The sequence below is a fragment of the Nuphar pumila genome, chromosome 15, assembly GCF_984573655.1.
Source record: "Nuphar pumila chromosome 15, dmNupPumi1.hap1.1, whole genome shotgun sequence".
Classification (NCBI taxonomy): Eukaryota; Viridiplantae; Streptophyta; class Magnoliopsida; order Nymphaeales; family Nymphaeaceae; genus Nuphar; species Nuphar pumila.
The window spans coordinates 83,105,901-83,127,299 of record NC_143263.1 but is presented as its reverse complement, the minus strand read 5'-3'; the positions used below and the strand labels follow the sequence as shown (position 1 = coordinate 83,127,299).

The following is a 21,399-nucleotide window of genomic DNA, read 5'->3' as shown; positions in this document are numbered from 1 at the left end:
CACGATAGTCTCGAGAAGTCATCAACAATAACTAGATAATAACGACTCTGAGACCTATTCGGAATCCTACTCGGACCCCACACATCTACATGAAGAAGATCAAACAATCCTTGACTTGATGGACTCTGACTGGAGGGAAAAGAGCTTCGACATTGTTTTCTCAATTGACATGTTTCACACTGAAAAAAAACTGAGGGAGGTATATGAGGAATGACACGACGAAGTTTTGTCACTGGAAGGTGACCCAAACGATGATGCCACAATAGAGGACTTGAGGATAATATAACAGCAGAATGGGTCGAAATCTCTGGTTGGTGCAGGTAATACAGACCACCTTCCTCATAGCCGCCACCAATCCTTCTCCCCGTCAGCAAGTCCTGAAAGGTGCATCCCATAGGATCAAAAATCACTCTACAATTCAACTCTTTTGTCATTCGACTGACGGATAATAAATTCTGTGGAAACGAAGGAGCATGAAGAACATGCGACAATTGAAGAGTAGGGGTAATAGACATGTTTCCCTGCCCTACAATTGGGGAAGAGCTACCATCAGCAAGACGTACCCCTTTTTGACCCGTCACAGGTTTTAAACTCAAAAAATTGCTTGAATTTCCGCACAAGTGACCAGAGGCTACAGAATCAATGATCCACCTACCACCTTGACCAGATAGGCCATCACCTGTCGAGCACACAACCTCCGCAACAGAAGACTTCGAATTGGATGATCGTAAAGCAAAGAGCTCGTCATATTCAACCCTGCTAAGAGTTACATAATCATTGGAGGAATGTGCATCTGATTTAACCACTTGAGCCATAATATAAACTAATGGGCTTAATTCACACAATGCAGGAGCAACCACACGCGCATACCCACAATCAACTATGAGCCCGACTATATCAAGTTTTGACTTCACCAATGAAATCTGAGAAACACAACCTTCGACTGTTCAGATCCAAATTTCAAATATAATTTTAAAGAAACTTGACCAAAACCTACCACCTCACCCAAGGATGGCTATAGGTTGCAAATCAAGATCACACATCCAACACGACTTAGCGTGTGTTACCATCACACATCCGCCACTACGACAACCAGTAGCATTACTCAACTCAGACTTCCACGTCAAAAGACAAGGATCCCACAAACTAAATATTTTTCAACACCGTAGGGAATCACGCCTGCTGATTCCAAAAAAAAAATTATTAACATGCTGCTTTCGTGTTGGATGTGAAATCAGTCAGATCTGATTCTTTCTCCCCACGCTTGCTGCTTCCACGACACGAGCATAACCAAAACTAACATGTTTCTTTCAAAAAAAAATTACGACAGCATGGATGGTAGGAGCTGTCAATGCTGTCTCCTTGTGGTGATACATTAGCAGGTTCAAAACTCAGAGGTACGCTGAATAAAAACTGGTAAGGGTCTGCCTAACTTAGCTTTCAAAGAAAGTCTGCAAAACTTAGCTTTCAAAGAAAATCAAAAAAAAAAATTTCGACCCAGCAGGTAATCACGACAGGTGCTTAAATCACGACACAAGCAAAACTTACGACAACTGTAAAACATGATAGTTGTTGCTGAAATCATATAGGTAGATGTTGTAACTCACGACAGCAAAAAAAAATTTCACGACCCTGCAGAAATCACGGTAGATCCTGAAATCACGACAGATGAAGAAGGAAGATCATGCTCTTCAAGGGACACGATACAACATCACGGCAACAACACATAAAATCTGTTATAAGCTGATTTGAATATAGATCAATCGTAGATCACGCTCCCACGATCGACGATTGATCACGCTCCCACGATCGACTGCTCTGATACCATGCTGAAGGATGGATGAGAAGCACCGAACCTTGGGTAGAGGATGAGAGAGAGAGAGAGAGAGAGAGAGAGAGAGAGAGAGAGAGAGAGAGAGAGAGAGAGACGACAACACAGAAAGTAAACTTCTTATTCTTTAGGGCAGCTACTCTCTATGTTAAATAGAGAGAAGCCAAAAAGAAGAAATTACATCTAAGTCCATTATTAAATAAAATTTCAAATAACCTCTACTTTAATAAGGCTTAAACATAAAACCACCTATTCTCAACACCTTGAAGCATATGACCTTCTCATCTTTATGAAAGCTCATTTTCATTTTGCCGAAGTTTCACTTGACTCTAGGGATTAGAGCCAACTCATCCCTAGTACTATATCGACACCCTTCATTGGCAGCACGTAGAGGTCTACCTTGAACTTGGATCCTTAGAGATCCAAATCCATTTCGCGGTAAACATTGGCACACCTAAGGTGGCTGCCATCCTAACCATCACATCAAACATAGGTTTTTCCTTTACACAACATCCAAGGATCGACACGAGATCTTCCCGCACAAAATTGTGAGTTGATTTGGTGTCGACTAGCACTTGGACCTATTGCTGGTACATTCTTCCTTTAACTCGCATGGAGTTTGGAACATACACTCCTGCAAGGGCATGGAATGAGATTCCAAGTCCCTGGTCCATTCTCTCATTGATTTCTTCTACGGTTTGGATTGGTTCATCCTCACTTTTTTCTTTGCTCTCACAAACTACGTACATCTTAAGGGCCTTGCACTTGTGCCCTGGACTCTACTTTTCATTACAATTGTAACACAACCCTTTGCTGTGTCTATCTGCCATTTGGGACTTGCTTACAAACTCTGTTTTGACGAGGAACCAAATTTGGGCTTGACACCCTCTTCTTTGCCTTGGGTGAACGTTTCTGACCTATTAGGGGGTCAAGTAGGCCTCTTTATAAAGACTAACCTTTTCAAGCCCTCTTCCATAACTCGAGAGTTCACATAGCATTCCTTTAAGGTCCGAGGGTCAAGAGCCATAAACTCAACCCTATCTCATCCTTTAGACCTCCCATGAATACGCCAACCAAAATGGGTTAGGACTAATTCTTGCACATGGTGCTAAGGTCCTTAAACTTCTCTTGGTATTGTTGAATGAACCTTTTTTGCTTCAAGTTTTTCATCTTCACATTATGATTAACATAAGGAGAGGGTCTGAATCTCTTCAATAATTCTCCTTCGAACTCTATCCAAGTGGGGGTGCCATGGCGTTGCTCACACCAACGGTACCACGTAAGGGCTTCACCTTCGAGGTGAGCCATGATGCAACCTAACCTATTCTCATGGGGTATTGGTTGATTTACATAGTATGAATTCACTTTGTACATCCAATCATGAGGATCTTTCCCCGAGAAAGTAGGAAAACAAATCTTGATAGGGTGAGGGAGAGAGATGCCAGAGTGATGCGTTCTTGAGCCAATTCTGCCGTCGTTCAAGTGCCATCTAAGAATTGATTCACACGCGTCCTTATCCTCATGATCATCTTGCTCCTCATGAGATTCACTGCCTCCAATGTTGAATTGTAGGCATTGGGTGGTGACTTGGATCATCATTTGGAGCTGCTGCAACATGTTGATGATGATCACTAGGCTGGTCTCAAAGGTAGCCATTCGGTTCTTAACACCAACGATCTTGATATTGGTGTCTTCTACAAATTTGGTGAAGGTTTCAGTGTTTATTTCAGGAAGCTGGTCTTAGTTCTTCTTGGAAGGCATAGGTAGGTTTGCTCTGATACCAATTGATGCATGGCTGAAACTAGGGTTAGGATTTTGGGCTAGGTAGGCTTGGGTTAGGTGAAAAGTCAAACTCGGGTAGGCAGAGTTCAGTTTTCTGACAAGGTTCGGGAGAAAAATCAGAACTCCCAAACGTTGCCACAGAAAAATCCTAAATTTTAAGGGATTAATCTAGACACTAGGGATTAGTTTCTGTTAAATTTTCAGAGGCAGAGGACTAATATCTAAGGAGATATGGCTTGGACAAGTGGTAGGTTTTTAGGGTATTAGGGTTCGTCAGAAAAATGGTTGGGCAGAATAGGGTTAGGTGGACTCTAACTTGGCAATGGTTTAAGGGATGGGCTTGGATGGCTTACTGGACTTAGGCTAACTTGGCTAAGGTCTGCTACAAAGGTTGGTTCAACTGAGGGAAGGTCATGGGCTTCACGTCTTGGCTTTGGAAGGTTGAGACCACCATTGACTCGGGTTCGACCTCGCTGGATTGAGGTAGGCCTTGGCTGCAGCCTTGGACCACTTGAGTGAGCAGACCCACTAGGGATCACCACACTAATGAGAGAAGGGACTAGCCCTTGAGAGAGAGAGAGACGAGTCAGGGGGAGGGACTTGTGAGAAGAGAGAGAGATGCCCTTAGAGAGGGGGACATGAGAGAGAGAGAGAGAGAGAGAGAGAGAGAGAGAGAGAGAGAGAGAGAGAGAGAGAGAGAGAGAGAGAGAGAGAGAGAGGTTCTAATTTTCATTCCACAAGCTGAAACAAGGGCCTATATATAGGCCAAGGAGGGTCTCTTACCTTCACAAGTTACAAAATGAGCATTAAAAGCAAACCTAAAACTAGATAAACCTCGAAAGGGCTAGGCTATTTCTAGTTAAGCCATTCTTGGACCAAGCCTACTTTTGGAGACTTGCATCCCATAAATAGATTGGCTCTTGGTCCACCTTCCATTTTTAGGGGGATCTTTAAACACCTTGCACTCCAGAAATAGGTGGGGGCGCCCATGGGGTGGGTCCCACTTAGCCTTGAGGTTCAAAAATAGGAGGGGGCGTCCCATGAGCGGGCCCCACCAGCTCTATCACTTGGGTATTCAGATTTGGATCTTGGCCTCTTCCAATTGGGTCCGCATCACATACAAACTATATAAAAAATCCAAGTCTTAAGTAAATGTTATTAATATCGATACATACTAAAGAAACATTTGGAATATTTTGAACATACTAAAGAAACATTTAGAACGTGAACTTAAAAAACTAGATATTGCCTCTTAATTTAGCTTGAATCCAACTCTGTGTGTACATTAATGCTTCAACTGTGGATGTAGATAATGAACATCGATATTCATTAATCACTCGCAGACTTGTGCTAAATGCAGCTTCAGAGGGAACCATGGAGATCGGAATTGCTAACACATAACTAGCCATTTTGAAAGAGTGAGATATTTACCTTTATTGTGCTTCCGCCACTGCAAAAAAACAAAGTTCTCACTTCTGTTCTCAATCAACTTCCCTTCCTTATATAACTCTAAATGAGACTGTGTAGCTAGGCTTGCTCGAGTATTTTCATACAATTTATAAAATTCATCATTTTCTCCACCCTCACATGCCACTCCTCTGGTACCAGATGAAGTTCTTGGTTGAGAAGCATCATTCATGTCCAATCTAGGCAATGAAGCCCACTCTCAATGTTATTAAACTGTTGAGTGGCTTCAAATCGATCATCCTCAAACACTTTGTCAAGTAAAAATTTCACAGACAAAAGCTTTCTCCTTGGATCCAAGACCACTGCAATTCCCAATATCACATTCCAATCTTTCCAATACTTTTCAAGTTTTCATTCATTTTACATGCCATTGCTCCCATATAAGAATAAGAAGACTTGCTTTGTGCACTAAAATGCATGTAAACTCTATATGCTTTATTAAAAAACAAATTGGCAGTGACATATTTAGTACATGAGAACCTATGTCACATGGGTGCGGGTGCGGGTGCGACACGGGTGCGGCGCAATTTTAAAAATTTTGGACACGGGGACTCGGCTATATATATATATTTAAAAATATATATATATATATATATATATCCAGTGTGTGCATATGTCTATATAAATTTTGGACTCGGCTCGTGACTCTTCCAAGTTGTCTCAGATCCTGAACTAACTGAGTTAAAATAGTAGTATAACTGTGTTAGAACCAAACTAGGCTGAGTTTATCATTGACTCAGCCGAGTCTTAGCTACCATGGGAATAAAACATCATCAAGGTATTAATTAAAAGCATTAACTAAAAGCATGTTCTGGTAAATGCATTAAATATCTTTTGCTAAAATTCATAACATTAATTAAAAGCATTAAAAGCTTTTAATTTTTCAAAGCTAGATTTGAAAAAGAGAGAGAGAGAGAGAGAGATCTCGGTGGATGAGAAAGTGTTGCTACTCGTGGATGAGAATTTATTAGCTTTTATAAGAGAGAGAACTTGGTGGATGAAAAGTGTTGGTACTCGTGGATGAGAATTTATTAGCTTTTAAGATTGAGAGAGAGAATTAAATGATAATATTTAAGAATAATTTTTTTTCTGGGCCTAATGTTTAAGACTCATGCTATATATATATATATATTTTTAAAAAATATATAAAAAGATTTTTTTTTTATTTTTTTATTTTTTTTGTACTAAAAATGGACATTTTTGGACTCGGTCAACGTTGACCGAGTCCAAAATTAAGACGGACTCGGCCTGGACTCGTTGACCGAGTCCGACTCGGCGTTGACCGAGTCCAGGCCGTGTCCGAGGCCGCACCCGTGTCGGGGCGTGTCGACTCGGGTGCGACACCTCCCTGGCCGAGTCCGTGTGACATAGATGAGAACACTTTAGTTACTTTATAGAACAACACCAAAAAGCTACAAAAAGTATGTACAGATCTCCATTCATCATCAGATGGCAAATCATGATAGTTGACATCAAGAATGACTTATTGCGCAAATGCATCATTATAGTACAATGCATTTTTCAACATAAAAAATGTAGAGTAGCTCTCCCTGAAAAGGAGGTGATCCAGCCGCACCTTCCAGTACGGCTACCTTGTTACGACTTCACTCCAGTCACTAGCCCCGCCTTCGGCATCCCCCTCCTTGCGGTTAAGGTAACGACTTCGGGCATGGCCAGCTCCCATAGTGTGACGGGCGGTGTGTACAAGGCCCGGGAACAAATTCACCGTTTTTTTAATTTTTGGCTGTTTTGACCCGATCCGGATCCGACTCTAATGTATTTAGCTGTTTGAGATTTGATCCGTTTGCATCCCTAGTTCCATCTACTTTTCACATCTTATTAGTAGACAACCCCACTCTGTTATCCATAAAACTCTTCAACCTCTTAGGTGATCCCTTCACATATTTAATGCTTTCATGAATTTTATGAATTGCCTCTTTGATTTCTTCTTGCACAGTGAGATTCAAGATATAAGTGCTACAATGAACATCAAAATATTTTCCCCTTGAAGGAATTAAACCCCTTCCTCCCAAACTGCGCTCTACAATATCCATTGCACTTTCATTGGTAGTACAATTACCAAATGTAATTGTAAATAATATCCCAAGAAGAAATGCTTTCCAAAATGCATTCATACAAAGTGTTGGTAGAACGTGGAGGTGGAACATGTATGAAACTCAATATTTAATTATGCATTTGCCGATACTTATCAATATAATGAGCAGTCAGAAAACAATAACTCAATGTTTGCAGGGAAATCCATATGTCTAATGTCAGTGAAATCCTTTGCACACTTTCTTTGATATGTTCATTCAATCTAGCTTTTTCTGCCTTGTATATTTCCATAATTTCCCATTTGATTGTTTTTCTTGAAAAAGATTTAAATCTTGGGTTGCAAATTTGATGACTTGATGAGGTATTTATGTTCAGCCATCCTGAAAGGGTATCCGTGCAACACAATTGCCTTTGCTATTGATTTACGAACATACTCCATGTCAAATTTAAAAGTAGTTAAGCAACCTAAATAGGCATCACCCACTACTTCTAGTGATATGGTTTGCTGCCCTTTTAGAGCTTCCATCGTCTTTTTACAACCATCTCTATGTCACTCCAAGTGATTTGCCCCCTTCTTACTTTCTCCTACAAGAAACTCTTTGCAATATCTTCATTGTGCTTTTACTACCCTTCTTTGCTATACTAATCTAAAAGTATCTCTAAACTTTTGAGTATTCTTTTTCTTTTAGGGTCATATTCTTCTGCTTCTTCAAGTGTTTGGTTAACAACTTCAACATTCAACATGCTTGAGAAAATGCTAGTTCTAAAAAAATATGAATACATTGAAAAAATCAATATTAGGTTTTAAAATAAGAGCTCAATAAACAGAAAAATAGTATAATAGAGCATGAATAACTGTATGATCAGATTCAAACTCTAAAACACTTAAATATCAACATAACATGTAACACCCCAAAATTTTGAACTTGTAAACTTCTAGAATGACTTGAAAAAGACTAGAAAATCATTTATTTTTCAGAGTTTTTGTTTTAGTGAATCAGCAAAAACGATTTTTTTGAGAAAAGACAAGTTGACAACCTTGGGCGCATTAGCGTAAAACCTCCATTTAACAAAATATTTGTATCTTCGTAACAACATTTAGAAACCATATGCATTAAAAGTTAATATCAAGTTTATACAAAATGGGATTTCTCGAGAAAACCCTTATACAAAATTCAAAACCCAAAAAACATATCCAGGACGCGGAATACCAGCAGAAACAGTAGGATCTTGAAGCTATCTTGCAATCGCGCCATTGCCTATCACATAATCCTAATCATCACTTGTACCCATAAGATGGGTTAACTTCATGAAAACCTGGTAGGTGCACAAGTATGACAATATAGAACAAATCTAGCATAATCATTTAATTCATACATGATACACAATTCAACAAGTAATGTAAACAATTCTAGCATATGCATTTAATTCATACATGATACGCAATTCAATCAAGAAATGTGAGCAAGATAACTTTGTTTCGATATTAGCTGTCCTGCGGGTACGCATAAGAGCGAGACGTAGAAACAGCTGAGACCATCTGAGGGTTTATTATGCTATGTATTTTCGGTACCCCAAACAACTAGCTGACTTTGTTCCTAAGGAGACAATCGGTGACCAAGAGAGGATTCCCCAAAGGCATACATGGCAAATGATGCATCCAACTTCTGTAGAAGTTCATGAGATCTACCACCTAGGATAATTTTTTGGTAGTCCCGTTCCCTAACTCCGATGACTGGGGACACCAAGTCATTTGCCCGAAGGGTAGTTGTTAACAACCTTTTCATCAGAGTTTTTGTACCATCCCATCCTTTCTCTTGACGAAAACAAGAGGCGAATTGGTACGTCAGGTGTTACTTAACTGAAGACACATTCTACATGCTCTGGTCTTTCAAACCAGCTCGAGCATCTTGCCTGTGAAAGCGATCATCACCATTATGTGATTTTCACCATTTGGTGATCCTGAACCATAAAATGAAAAAAACCCTAAAATGTCAACATAAAAAAAAAAACTAAAACAAAAATGAGAAAGTAAGGAAGAGAGCATATTGAACCGCTTCCCCTTACCCTCAAAGATTCAAACTAAGTGACACAAAAATAATAGAAATTTAACATCCAAAACTAAAATCACAATAGCAATCAAAGCAAAACAAAACAAACAAAAAAATGCAGATAAACAAGAAACATTGACATTCTAAGAGCGGCTTATGCTTGATCAACAAATTTACATATCCATTACTAACTAAAGGCACAAACTGAAATCATTGTTGTTTAACATAGATCAAACAAAAAATTAAAGAACAAAAAGGGGAAAAGGAAAGCGATACCAAAAAAATAGTTCCACCAGGCACTGACTCATCGCTGCTCACCAGCGGCTGCCGAGCTTTCCTTAGTTCTAATACCGTTTCAAAAAACAAACCCACCACCACCAGGCCACCAAGCTCACTGGTTGCAACATCTCTATGTGAAAGTATCTTCAACAAGATACTATGATCAAGACCTTAATATTTTTTATAACAAATACGTGCACACATGCACAATAAGAACACTTAGAACACTTGTGCACAAAAGTACAAATCAATCTCACAAATGCACTAAAAGAATAAAAAGCTTTATTGAATGCTTGGGCTTTGACCCAAAGCCATACTTAATACAAGAATGAGGGCTCTTATTTATAGGGCATTAAAGGGCCTTGGAAGGGGCTCCACACATAGTCGTTGGAGCCCCTCCAACGGTCACAAATGTGATCGTTGGAGGGGTCCAACGACTAGTGTGTTGGCCTCTCCCAAGGTAAGTACAACTTAAATAAAAAAAAAAAAAGAATTTAAAGAAAAAGAAAATACAAAAAAGAATTACAAGCATATTCACAAAAAAGAATATGCGTAAAAAGACTAAACTACCCCTATGACTATCAATGCAAAAATATATTATATATATATATAATAAGTAGATACATATACATATATATAATATATGTATATGTATTACCTTATATATATAAAATATATATTGGAGTACATGAAATGGATTACATAATTTAATACCTCCCCTCAAACTTGGGGCACGATGACCAAGAGTTTGCCAAGGAGGAAGTTGAATCGTGGAGCACACAAAGCTTTAGTGAAGAAATCTGCCAGCTGATATTCTGACGTGACATATGGAAAGTCAATGACACCTTTTAGATACGCCTCACGAATATAGTGACAATCCATCTCTATGTGTTTAGTCCATTCATGAAAAGTATGATTTTTAACAATATAAATCGCACTTTTGTTGTCACAGCATAGCTTGGTGGGCTCTTCTATTGTGACTCCTATGTCTTCTAGCAACTGATGGATCCACACAATTTTCATGGTAGTAGTCACCATGACACGATATTTGGCTTCGATTGATGATAGAGACACTTTTTGTTGTTTCTTACATCTCCACGAAATAAGTGAGTCTCCTAAGAACACACAAAAACCAGTGGTAGAGTGACAGTTATTTGGGTCACCTCCCCAATCAGAGTCAGTATAAGCAATCAATTTTAAAACAAAAGAAGAGGACATAAAAACTCTCTTATTTAGAGTACCCTTTATGTATCTTACGACTCGCAAGATGGCACTCATGTGGACTGATGTTGGTGCATGCTGAAACTGGCTTGCAGTATGAACTGCACGAGAGATATCTGGTTTGGTAATACTCAGATACATCAACGATCCTGCAAGTTGTTTGTAGGGAGTAGGATCAGAAAGAGGAACACCATCATCAATCTTCATTTTAGCTCCTACTATAGCAGGAGTTTCACAAACCTTTTCATACGTAATACCTGACCTGTCAATGATCTCAGAAGCAAGCTTAGTTTGAGATAAGAAATACCCTCTATGAGAGTATGCTACTTCAATACTCAAAAAATGAGTTAGAAAACCTAAATCATACATTTCAAATTTATCTTTCAAAATTGATTTTATGCTCTTAACTCCATTAGAATCACTACAAGTGATGAGCATATCATCCACATACAACAACAAGATCACAATCCCTACATTAGATTTTCTAACAAACAAAGCAGTATCTGTAAACAGGATGAAAAACCATTTTCTATCATTACAAAATTAAATCTATCATAGCAAGCCTTGGGAGCTTGTTTCAAACCATAAAGTGCTTTCCGAAGGCGAAGCACTTTCCCTTTGGGGGCCTCCATTCCGGGTGGGGCATCCATATAAACTTCTTCATTCAGATCGCCATTTAGAAATGCATTTTTAATGTCCATTTGATAGATGTTCCACTTGTTGATTGAAGCAACAGTTATGAGACACCGGACAATGACCATTTGAGCCATAGGGGCAAAGGTTTCCTCATAGTCAATCCCATATTCTTGAGTATATCCCTTTAAAACTAATCGAGCCTTATATCTCTCAAGGGATCTATCACTCTTAATTTTAACCTTAAATACCCATCTACACCCTATTGTTTTCTTATCCTTAGGAAGGTCTTGAAATTCCCACTTCTTGGCTCTTTTCAGAGCTCCGAGTTCATTTTCCATTGCTACTATCCATTTAGGACACTTTCGTGCTTCCTCAAAGTTTTTAGGTTCTATGTAAGAATGAATGACACTAAGACATGCTCTATATTTAGGTGAAAAAGAATCATATGAGATGAACCTAGAGAGAGCTTTTCTATGTCTTTCGGTTCTACGAAGGTTATCCTCACTTTGAGGAACAATCCTAATAGCATCATCATATCTTTCAAGAGCACTTCTAAAGGTTTTTCTATCTCTATGAGTATAGGTGATGGGATCTCTAGGTGGTACTACATCAATATGTTGATGAGATAGGGAGAGCAGAGGAATGCTTTTCTCAGTTTCAATATCACTTGAGTCATTCTGATTTGACTCGTCATCACTAGAATCATCGTCTTTAGCCAGAAGATCAAATAGAAAGGAATAATCTACATTCTCATCATGAGATTCAAGACTTTCGAAACCACTAAGATTTAAAAAAAAACTCACATTTTTGGAAACATACAATTTGTCATTTTTAACATCATAACATCGAAAACCCTTTTGGGTTTCAGAATAACCAAGAAAGGCACAAGGAATGCCCTTTGGAGAAAGTTTGTCATTCTTATCAGTAAGGACAAAATATTTACATCCAAAAACCCTTAACCTCCTATAATCAGGTTCTTTCTCGTATAATTTTTCAAATGGAAAAATCTTGTTTAAATTTTTTGATGGAAGTCTATTTATGAGATAAATTGAAGTAAGAGCTGCCTCAGCCCAGAATTTCTTTGGAATATTTTGCGAAATGAGCAAGGTTCTAGTCATTTCAATGATATGCCTATGCTTTCGTTCAGCTAACCCATTTTGTTAAGGGGTTTTTAGACAAGATTTTTGATGGAGAATACCAAAACATTCAAGATAACTTTTGAATTCGTTTGAAAGGTATTCACCTCCAGAGTCGGACCTAAGAATTTTTAAACTTCCATTGAATTGATTTAAAACCATCATATGAAAGGTTTTAAATGTTGAAAAAACTTCATGTTTATGTTTAAGAAAGTATATCCAACAAAACCTAGTGTAATCATCCACGAAAATCACATAATATGAGAATCCTCCTTTAGATATCACAGGAGCCGGACCCCATACATCAGAATGAACAATTTCAAAAGGTTTTGTCGTAAACATGGATCTTTGAGAAAAAGGTAGACTTTTCATCTTCCCAAGAATACATTTATTACAGAAAAAGGAAAAAAGATGTTTAATAAAAGGCAAGTAAGAGATTATAACAATGTTGGGATATCCCAATCTCTTATGCCATACATGAATATCCTTGTTTTGAACAACATTACAAAATTGATTCTTGGGAACTTGGAGAAAACCAACGTAGTAGAGGTCTCCTCTCCTAGAGCCTTCCTCAATCAACCTTCCGGACCGACGATCCTGTATCCAACATTTATTAGAAGAGAATTTTATATCACAACCATGGTTCGAGAGTTGTGAGACCGAAAGTAAGTTTAAATTTAGTTTTGGTATAAGACGAATTTTTGGAACAAAGAAATCTTGTTTTTCAAAATTGCCTATTCCTTTAATTTCAAGAGGTGTTCCATCTGCCGTTGAGACAAAAGATGGAAGAGTATTTTTAGAAAAATCGGAAAGAGAACAACCACTTGGGGTCATGTGAAAAGATGCACCGGAATCTAAAAGCCAAGATGTCTTACCGAGATGTGAAAAAGTTGACATAGCGGCTCCGAAAATGCCTCCTTTGAGAAGAGGTTGTAAAGCTTCCACGATTTGTTGAAGAGAAAGAGACCCATTTGATGAAGATGGTCGTTCCTTCGGTTGGGATGTCATAACCATTGCAAGTAATTTTTTCTATTTAGGGAAAATGGCTTTGATATGCCCCGGTTCTTTACAAAAATGACAATTTAATCTATAGTCTCTTTTGCCATATCGATCATTTCCTCCTTGACCTTGATTCTTGAAATAAGGAGGTTTGTAGGCCTTCATTTTATTCTCCGACCTTGACACGACATTTACCCCTTCACAATCTTCTTGAGTAGAAGAGGTAGCAAGAATGCTAGGATTACTCTTACTAATCCCCATACGGGTCTCCTCACCACTTAGCTTAGTGATTACATCTTCAATTGAGAGAGATGTGAAGGTGGAGAGAAGGGAGGACCAAATTTGTTCAAATTCGGGTCTAAGTCCATTTAGAAAGTTGAAGAACCGATCTTCCTCTAGTTGTTTGTGTCTTAATTGGATAGCTTCTCCACTCCATTTTGGTTCAAGCATAGCTAGCTCGTCTCAAATGGAAGATAATTCAGCAAAGTATTCCCGAATAGTCATCTCATTTTGTTGGAGGGTCAGTGCCCTCTTTTGGAGATAGTATTTGTGTGACAAATCTCTTATATACATTTTCTCAAGATATAACTAAGCTTCAGAAGCTTTTTTGAACTTAATGATGTTGGCGTTTATCTTGGTTTCAACGGATGAAAAAATCCAAGACAAGATCTTGAAGTTCTTCATCTTCCATTCATCATGCTTTCTTGAATAATCTTTAAGAGCCCTTTGTCTTTCTTCCCCTTCAAGAATCTTAATATCCCCTTTTTCAATGATTGCAATTTTGGGTTCGGGTTTTGGTATCGAACCTTGAACATACCCCCAAAGCCCCTTTCCTTTAATATGGGCTTCCATATTACCGGCCCAAACATGATAGTTTAAACCATTAAGCTTAAACCCAAGGAAGAAGTTGGAGTTCTTTTCGCCCATTAGAGAGGATAGAAGTTAAAAAACAACACGTACCTCAAAAGATTTTCAAGTCTTTCTTAACAAAAGAGGCTTCTAAAAAATTGCCCGAAGAAAATGATCTATTTCAAACTCCAATAGCTTGAAGGCATGTTTTTGAGGCACTCAAAAATGAAGAAACGCACGATCCTCCTTTTTCAACGAGACTCTGATACCATATGCAAGTATCTTCAACAAGATACTATGATCAAGACCTTAATATTCTTGATAACAAATACTTGCACACATGCACAATAAGAACACTTAGAACACTTGTGCACAAAAGCACAAATCAATCTCACAAATGCACTAAAAGAGTGAAAAGCTTTATTGAATGCTTGGGCTTTGACCCAAAGCCATACTTAATACAAGAATGAAGGGCCTTATTTATAGGGCATTAGAGGGCCTTGGAAGGGGCTCCACACATAGTCGTTGGAGCCCCTCCAACAGTCACAAATGTGACCGTTGGAGGGGTCCAACGACTAGTGTGTTGGCCCCTCCCAAGGTACGTACAACTTAAATAAAAAACAAAAGGAATTTAAAGAAAAAGAAAATACAAAAAAGAATTACAAGCATATTCACAAAAAAGAATATGCATAAAAAGACTAAACTACCCCTATGACTATCAATACAAAAATATATATTTTATATATATAATAATTAGATACATATACATATATATAATATATGTATATGTATTACCTTATATATATAAAATATATATTGGAGTACATGAAATGGATTACATAATTTAACACTCCATGCTTAGATGCTGAAAGGGAGTAGGGGGAAATGAAAATGTGAAGTGGGGTCAGGAATCCTTAGGGTTTTTTCTTTTGTTACATTTTATATGGGAAGAGAGGTTGGGACCTTAGGGTTTTCATTTTTTATGTTTTACTTTTTTTTTTTGAAAAACTCCGATAATAAGGGCCCTAGATGGGGCCTGACCCAAACCCGAGCCCGACCCAATTTTATTCTGGCGGTTTCCTCAAACTTGGGCCTGAGCCCAACCTGAGTCAGGCTGGGTATCTGACAATTCTGACCTGATGTCCAGCCCTACACACGTGTGGAAGGTTTATATCTTATTTAGCCTCTGTAAATTCACACATGTACACGATGTGTGTGTGTGTGGGGGGGGGGGGCATGGTTGTATTTGGATCTAAGGTTACTGCTGCTTGTTAACTTATTGTTTCAAGTACGCCTGTCCTTTTCTCTGTTTTGCTCTGCAAGCTGGATTATTAGGCTGATATTAATATTTAATAGTTCATATCACCAGATAACAAATTTCTGAAAAATTTATGTCAAGTCAATAAACTTCCATGTTATCTCCTCAAGTCATTCTACTCTGGAGCACTAGTCCATCTTCATCATGCTTATATATTACCTATGGTATCAAATTTTCATTTTTTATTTTCTGTTATTCATTTTCTTATTTCTCCATAACTCAGTATACTGGAGCATTTGCTACTCCACAAACTTGATTACACATAGACTATACATTGTTTTTATGCCCTTATATGCTTACGTGGCCTTGTACTACCATAGGAGTGTATATGTATCATCCGTCACAGACACTTTAGTATTTTGAAAATATCAAATTTATAGATTTTTTAAACAATTTAAAAGGTCAAATATTGTAACATTTTCAAAATTAAATTCATATCGATATTATCACGGTAATATCATGATATTCTAGTCACCTTTACTTTTATATTTCTTTTCTACATTTTAAATGTTTTTTCTTCTTTCTTTTATATTTTTTATATTTCATAATTTGTATAATTTTATTATACATTCCTACAAAAAGATTATTATCTAAATGTATTCTTTTCTTACTGATTTGCTTTTTTTTTTTATATTCTGAAAAGTTTTTAAGGGCAGGGCTTTCCCGAGATTCTCTTGAGATTTATCAAAAAAACCTATATTATTGCGAGATTTGCTTTGTGTGATATAGCTAAGACCAATGTTTGTGACTATCATATGTATCACAACATGCCTGTGTACATTTTATTCATGCCTAATTCTCTGCTCGTGATGGTTAGGTTGCTGATTCTGGTAAGCAAAAACGTAAGAAAGGAATGTTTGGGAGACAAGGGGCAGATAAGGAGGTAAGTGGCTGATATATACATACCACACGCACAAAAAATCCTGTAACCAGTTTATGGATTAGAATTCTGCCTGTTATGATTTTCTTTCTTGCAGTTGCACTCACGTATCTTGTCCTTGGTCTAAGATCAATATAACTTAAAGTGTTTGCCATTTGTTCAGTGGTAGCTGGTACCTTTTTCTCTGGACCTGTTTTAACTTTTCACAGCAGGCAGCAGTAAAATGTTTGGTGAAAAATCTGACAGTAAAAACTTGATGCAATGAAGAAAATGTTACATAGCGCTTTCTATGAAATGGTTATGCTTATGTCATAATGGACTTCCTATATATATTTTTAATATACTGTGAATTGGAAATGCATGCAATGCTAGAAGCTGTCGGATTTTTCTTCACTACATACATTGCTCCATTCACCTAGTCAGAAAAGGGCATCATTTCTTTCTTGAAGAAGACTGAACACTGTTGATATAGAAATGTTGTATTTAAGAAGTGAATGCGTGCTTTATGATGTTTTATGCACCCCAATATTCATTCTTTATATGGAAAGAATACAATGTCAATGGCAGAACACTAGTCACCTATACTATTAGCTTGCTCTGCCATTCAGTCACTGTTTTACAATGAAGTTATTTTTTTTTAATTATTTTGCAGTATGTTATTCGAAGTAATTTGCAATATGCTGCTCTTACTGCACTAAGAAGGCTTCCTCTGGATCCTGGAAATCCTGCGTTCCTCCATCGTGCTATTCAAGGGTATTATTTTATTTTTTTTATTTCAAGACTTAGGTATCTGTGCTATTAAATCTGTTTTCAAATCATTTTCATTAGTGGAAGCTAAAAGGTGGAGTTGCTTTAATAATATGAATTCTGCATAAAATTAATTTAGTTGCTAAGATTTCAAGTCTGTGCCGTTGGGTTTTGGATAATCTCCAGTTAGCCGTGAAATTCTAGAATGTCTTGATTTTGAAAAATCTATTGAAAATGTGAGGGAGTTGTAAAACTGGAGCAATAATCTGTTCAAGATTCATGGCTGAGTTCTTTTTAAATGGTTCATTATCTTTTGTTTGTGAGTTGGTATGGTTATGGATGCTATTTTTCTCATTAATGCTAGTACATTAACAGTCTTTCATGCTTTTTGCCATGTGGGGTGTGATTTTTACTTTCTGCTACCTGATGCACGGAAGGCTCTTTTACCTGTCTGTTTTCCTGTAGACATTAAATGAGCTTAAACTTCATGTTCTGGCCCACGAGTAAATCTTTGCACCATTATTTGAAGAGTAAGGTGTACATGCTACCTAATGTAAGACTTGAGGGGGCATTTTGAGAAGTAAATAGTATAACACAAGGGCTTTTTGGTCTTTCAAGTTAAAAGAATAGCAGAATTTGTCATTAACTCTGTACACTATTTGGGACTCCCATTGTTGTCCTCTGGGATATGTAAACGAATGTATGGACAGTTAAGGAATCATAATGAGCGTTAGTATAAATACATGTTATTACAATTGTAAGGAACTATGCGGAAAGGTAAATACAAAGTGCACAAGCACTATCACAAGTCCAATAATGGACAACACAAAAATACTAACGCATAAAAGTGCATATGCACAACTCACAAGAGTCAAGAGAAGAACACAATAATGTCAAAAATATATTTATTTAGTCACAAATGCTTAAGAGAAGCATTGAATACAAGAGAGGGGATCATCCCCTATTTATACAAAAAGGATAGCCATGGGCTCTATTGGGGAGCTCCCAATAGAGTCGTTGGGAGTTCCCAACGGTCATTGGATAGCCTCCGAGGAGCCCATGCTCAAATATAAAAAGGACTAAAAAAGACAAAAATAAAATAAAATAGAAAATATTGTTCCTAATGAAAAATATTTAATACATGAAGTGAAAAGATAGAAATACACCTGAGGGGCAATACAAATAACAGACTCGTATACATATATATATGTAGATAACCTATTTTAACACCTCTTCTCAAACTTATAGTATGATCACCGAAAGTTTGTTAAGGAGAAAAATAAATCATGGTGCAAAAAGAGTTTTAGTGAAAAAATCTGCAAGCTAGTACTTCGATGTAACTTACGACAACTCAATAGTCCCTCTGAGATATTCATCACATACATGTTGGCAATCCATCTCAATGTATTTGGTTCGCTCGTGGAAGGTGTGATTGATTGTAATGTAGATCACATTCTTATTATCACAACACAACTTCAAGGGTTTTGAGATAATTACTCCTATATCTCTGAGAAGGCTTCTTAGTTACACAAGTTTCATTGTTGTCGTGGCCATTGCTCGATATTCAACTTTAGTGGAGGACAACAATACTTTTTGTTACTTCTTGCATCTCTATAATATTAGAGAATCTACTAAGAAAACACAAAAACTAGTAGTTGAGATTCTATCATTAGGAATTTTCTCCTAATTAACATTAATATAATTATACAAGTAAATCTAAAGAGGATGACGAGGATAAGAAAATCCCTTTGCTTATTAAGTTCTTAATGTATCTAATAATTCACAACACAATACTCGTGCACAATCGTAGGGGCTTACTGGAATTAATTGACTACATGAACCACATGGGCGATGTCGGGTCTAGTAATTGATAGATAGGTGAGAGATCTAATCAGTTGTTTATAAGGTGTGAGATCGTGTCTCATCTTGAAGCCTCAATTTTGCTTTGACATTCTCAGGAGTCTCCACCTTCTTATCATCATAAAGTCTAGACTTAGCACAAATGTCAGCTGCGAACTTCATCTTTTATAAAATGTATCCTCTAAAAGAATAAGCTTCCTCAATACCTAAAAAATATCTCAAGAAACCCAGATCAGACATATCAAAATTTTTCTTTAAAACAATTTTAGTTTCGCTGACTCCCTTTTTACCACTCATTGTAATTATCATATCGTTAATATATAACAATAACATCACAATATCTGTACCTGTTTTCTTAACAAAGATAACAGGGTCATTATAACAAGATTGAAAACCCAAACTTAACATAACAACACTAAATCTATCATACCAAGCCTTAGGGGCTTGTTTAAGACCATATAATTCTTTTCTTAGTTTTTAAAACTTTTCTTTTTCAACATCAAGTCCCTGCAGAGGATTCATGTATATTTCCTCACTATGATCACCATTGAGAAAAACATTTTTCACATCTAGTTGGTAAATAGGCCATTTTGGGTGGATGCAACGACTACAAGGGTTTTAACACTAGTCATTTTAACTACAGGTGCAAAGGTTTCTTCATAGTCGATTCCATATTTTTTGGAGTATCCTTTGACAACTAAGCCTAGATTTGAATCTTTTTAGGGTTCTATCACTTTTGGTTTTAACTTTGAATACCCATCTGCATCCTATAGCTTTTTTTTTTAAAGGTAAATTCACTATCTTCTAAGTATGGGTCTTTTAAAGGGCTTCTAGTTCTAAGTCCATAACCTCAATCCAATAAGGAAAATCTTTAGCCTCATTATAGTGAGAAGGTTTATAATAGGAGTGAATAACTAGAAGACATGTTCTATAGTTTGGTGAGAAGGATTCGTAGGACACAGACCTATTTGGTGGAATGGAGGTTCTATCCGATTTTTTAAGAGTAATATTTTCTAGAAATAAATCATGACTAGTGTTTCTTCTAAAGAAATCTTTTTTATAAGCATTGGTTTGGTTTTCTTGACTTCGCTAGGCATAAACTTGAATATCTTGAGAGGGGTTTTCAACTAAATTATCATTATTAGTAAACAATTCCAAAACATTACTATCTTAATCATTTTCCAAAGAAATTTTATTATCATGATTTAAGTCACAATCATTTGGTTCATGAGAATCAATATCTTGCCTTGGCAAGAGATCAAACAAAAATGCAGTCTACTTTGTTTCTTTCTTTATCAAAACCACTTTCTTTTTCCAAGAAAGTCACATCTTTGGACACAAAGTTTGTTGTTTTTAACATGGAAACAACACCATATCCCATAAAGTTATATTCAATTGCTTTTCAAGATAGTTTATCATTTTTATGAGAGAGAACAAAGCACTTACACCAAAAAATACGTAATCTTTTGAAATCGGGTGTCATTTTGAACAATTTTCCAAATGGAGAAATATTTTGTAATTAGGAAGAAGGCATTCTATTTATTAAATATGTTGAAGTCAAAATGGCTTTGGCCCAAAATTTCTTAGGAATAATTTTGCAAATAAATAAAATTCTAGCAGTTTTCATGATATGTTGATGTTTTCTTTCCGCCAACCTATTTTGTTGAGTTCTAGGGTAAGATCTTTGATGACAAATTGTTGAAATAATTTTTAAATTCTTTTGACATATATTCTCCTCCTGAGTTGGATCTGAGAATAGAGATATTATTTTGAAATTGATTTCTGACTATCATGTAGAATTATTCAAAGAAGGAGAAAACATCCAATTTTTAATTAAGGATTTACATCCATGCATATCTTGTGAAGTCATCAATGGAAACAACATAATAAGAATATCCAATCTTTGATATGACCAGAGAGGGTCTCCATACATCTGAATATACCAACTCAAACGGTCGTTTAAAAATAAAAGTTCTAGGAGGAAAAGGTATAGATTTTATTTTTCTGAAAGATGCAATCTTTACAAATAATATCTCTTTTATTCCAATAGGTCTATAAATGAGAAAAATCATTTTGAAAAAACTAAGATGTCCAAGTCTCTTATGCCATATTTTTGTAAGATGAATTCTTGGATCATCACCAAACGAAGCTTCTCAAATAGCTCAAACCAAAATACCGAAGAAGGATCACTCACAAGAACCACAAGGGTTCATACAAAAATACCCAAAAAAGGGTATACAAAAGAGAAGAAAAAAATATATTTATTGAATGGGTAAAACACCCTTGAA

At 36.8% G+C, this 21,399-nt stretch overlaps 1 protein-coding gene across 3 annotated transcripts in view; it reads left to right on the top strand.

Annotated features, from left to right (window-relative positions):
* LOC149815805 (SH3 domain-containing protein) overlaps positions 1-21,399 on the top strand; it is a 175,887-nt gene that overhangs the window by 19,462 nt on the left and 135,026 nt on the right. For all 3 annotated transcript variants that reach the window (XM_089989979.1, XM_089989980.1, XM_089989978.1), the window contains exons 6-7: positions 16,442-16,507; positions 17,157-17,257. In XM_089989979.1, coding sequence (XP_089846105.1) covers positions 16,442-16,507; positions 17,157-17,257 — 167 coding nt within the window. The remainder of the gene's footprint in view (positions 1-16,441; positions 16,508-17,156; positions 17,258-21,399) is intronic.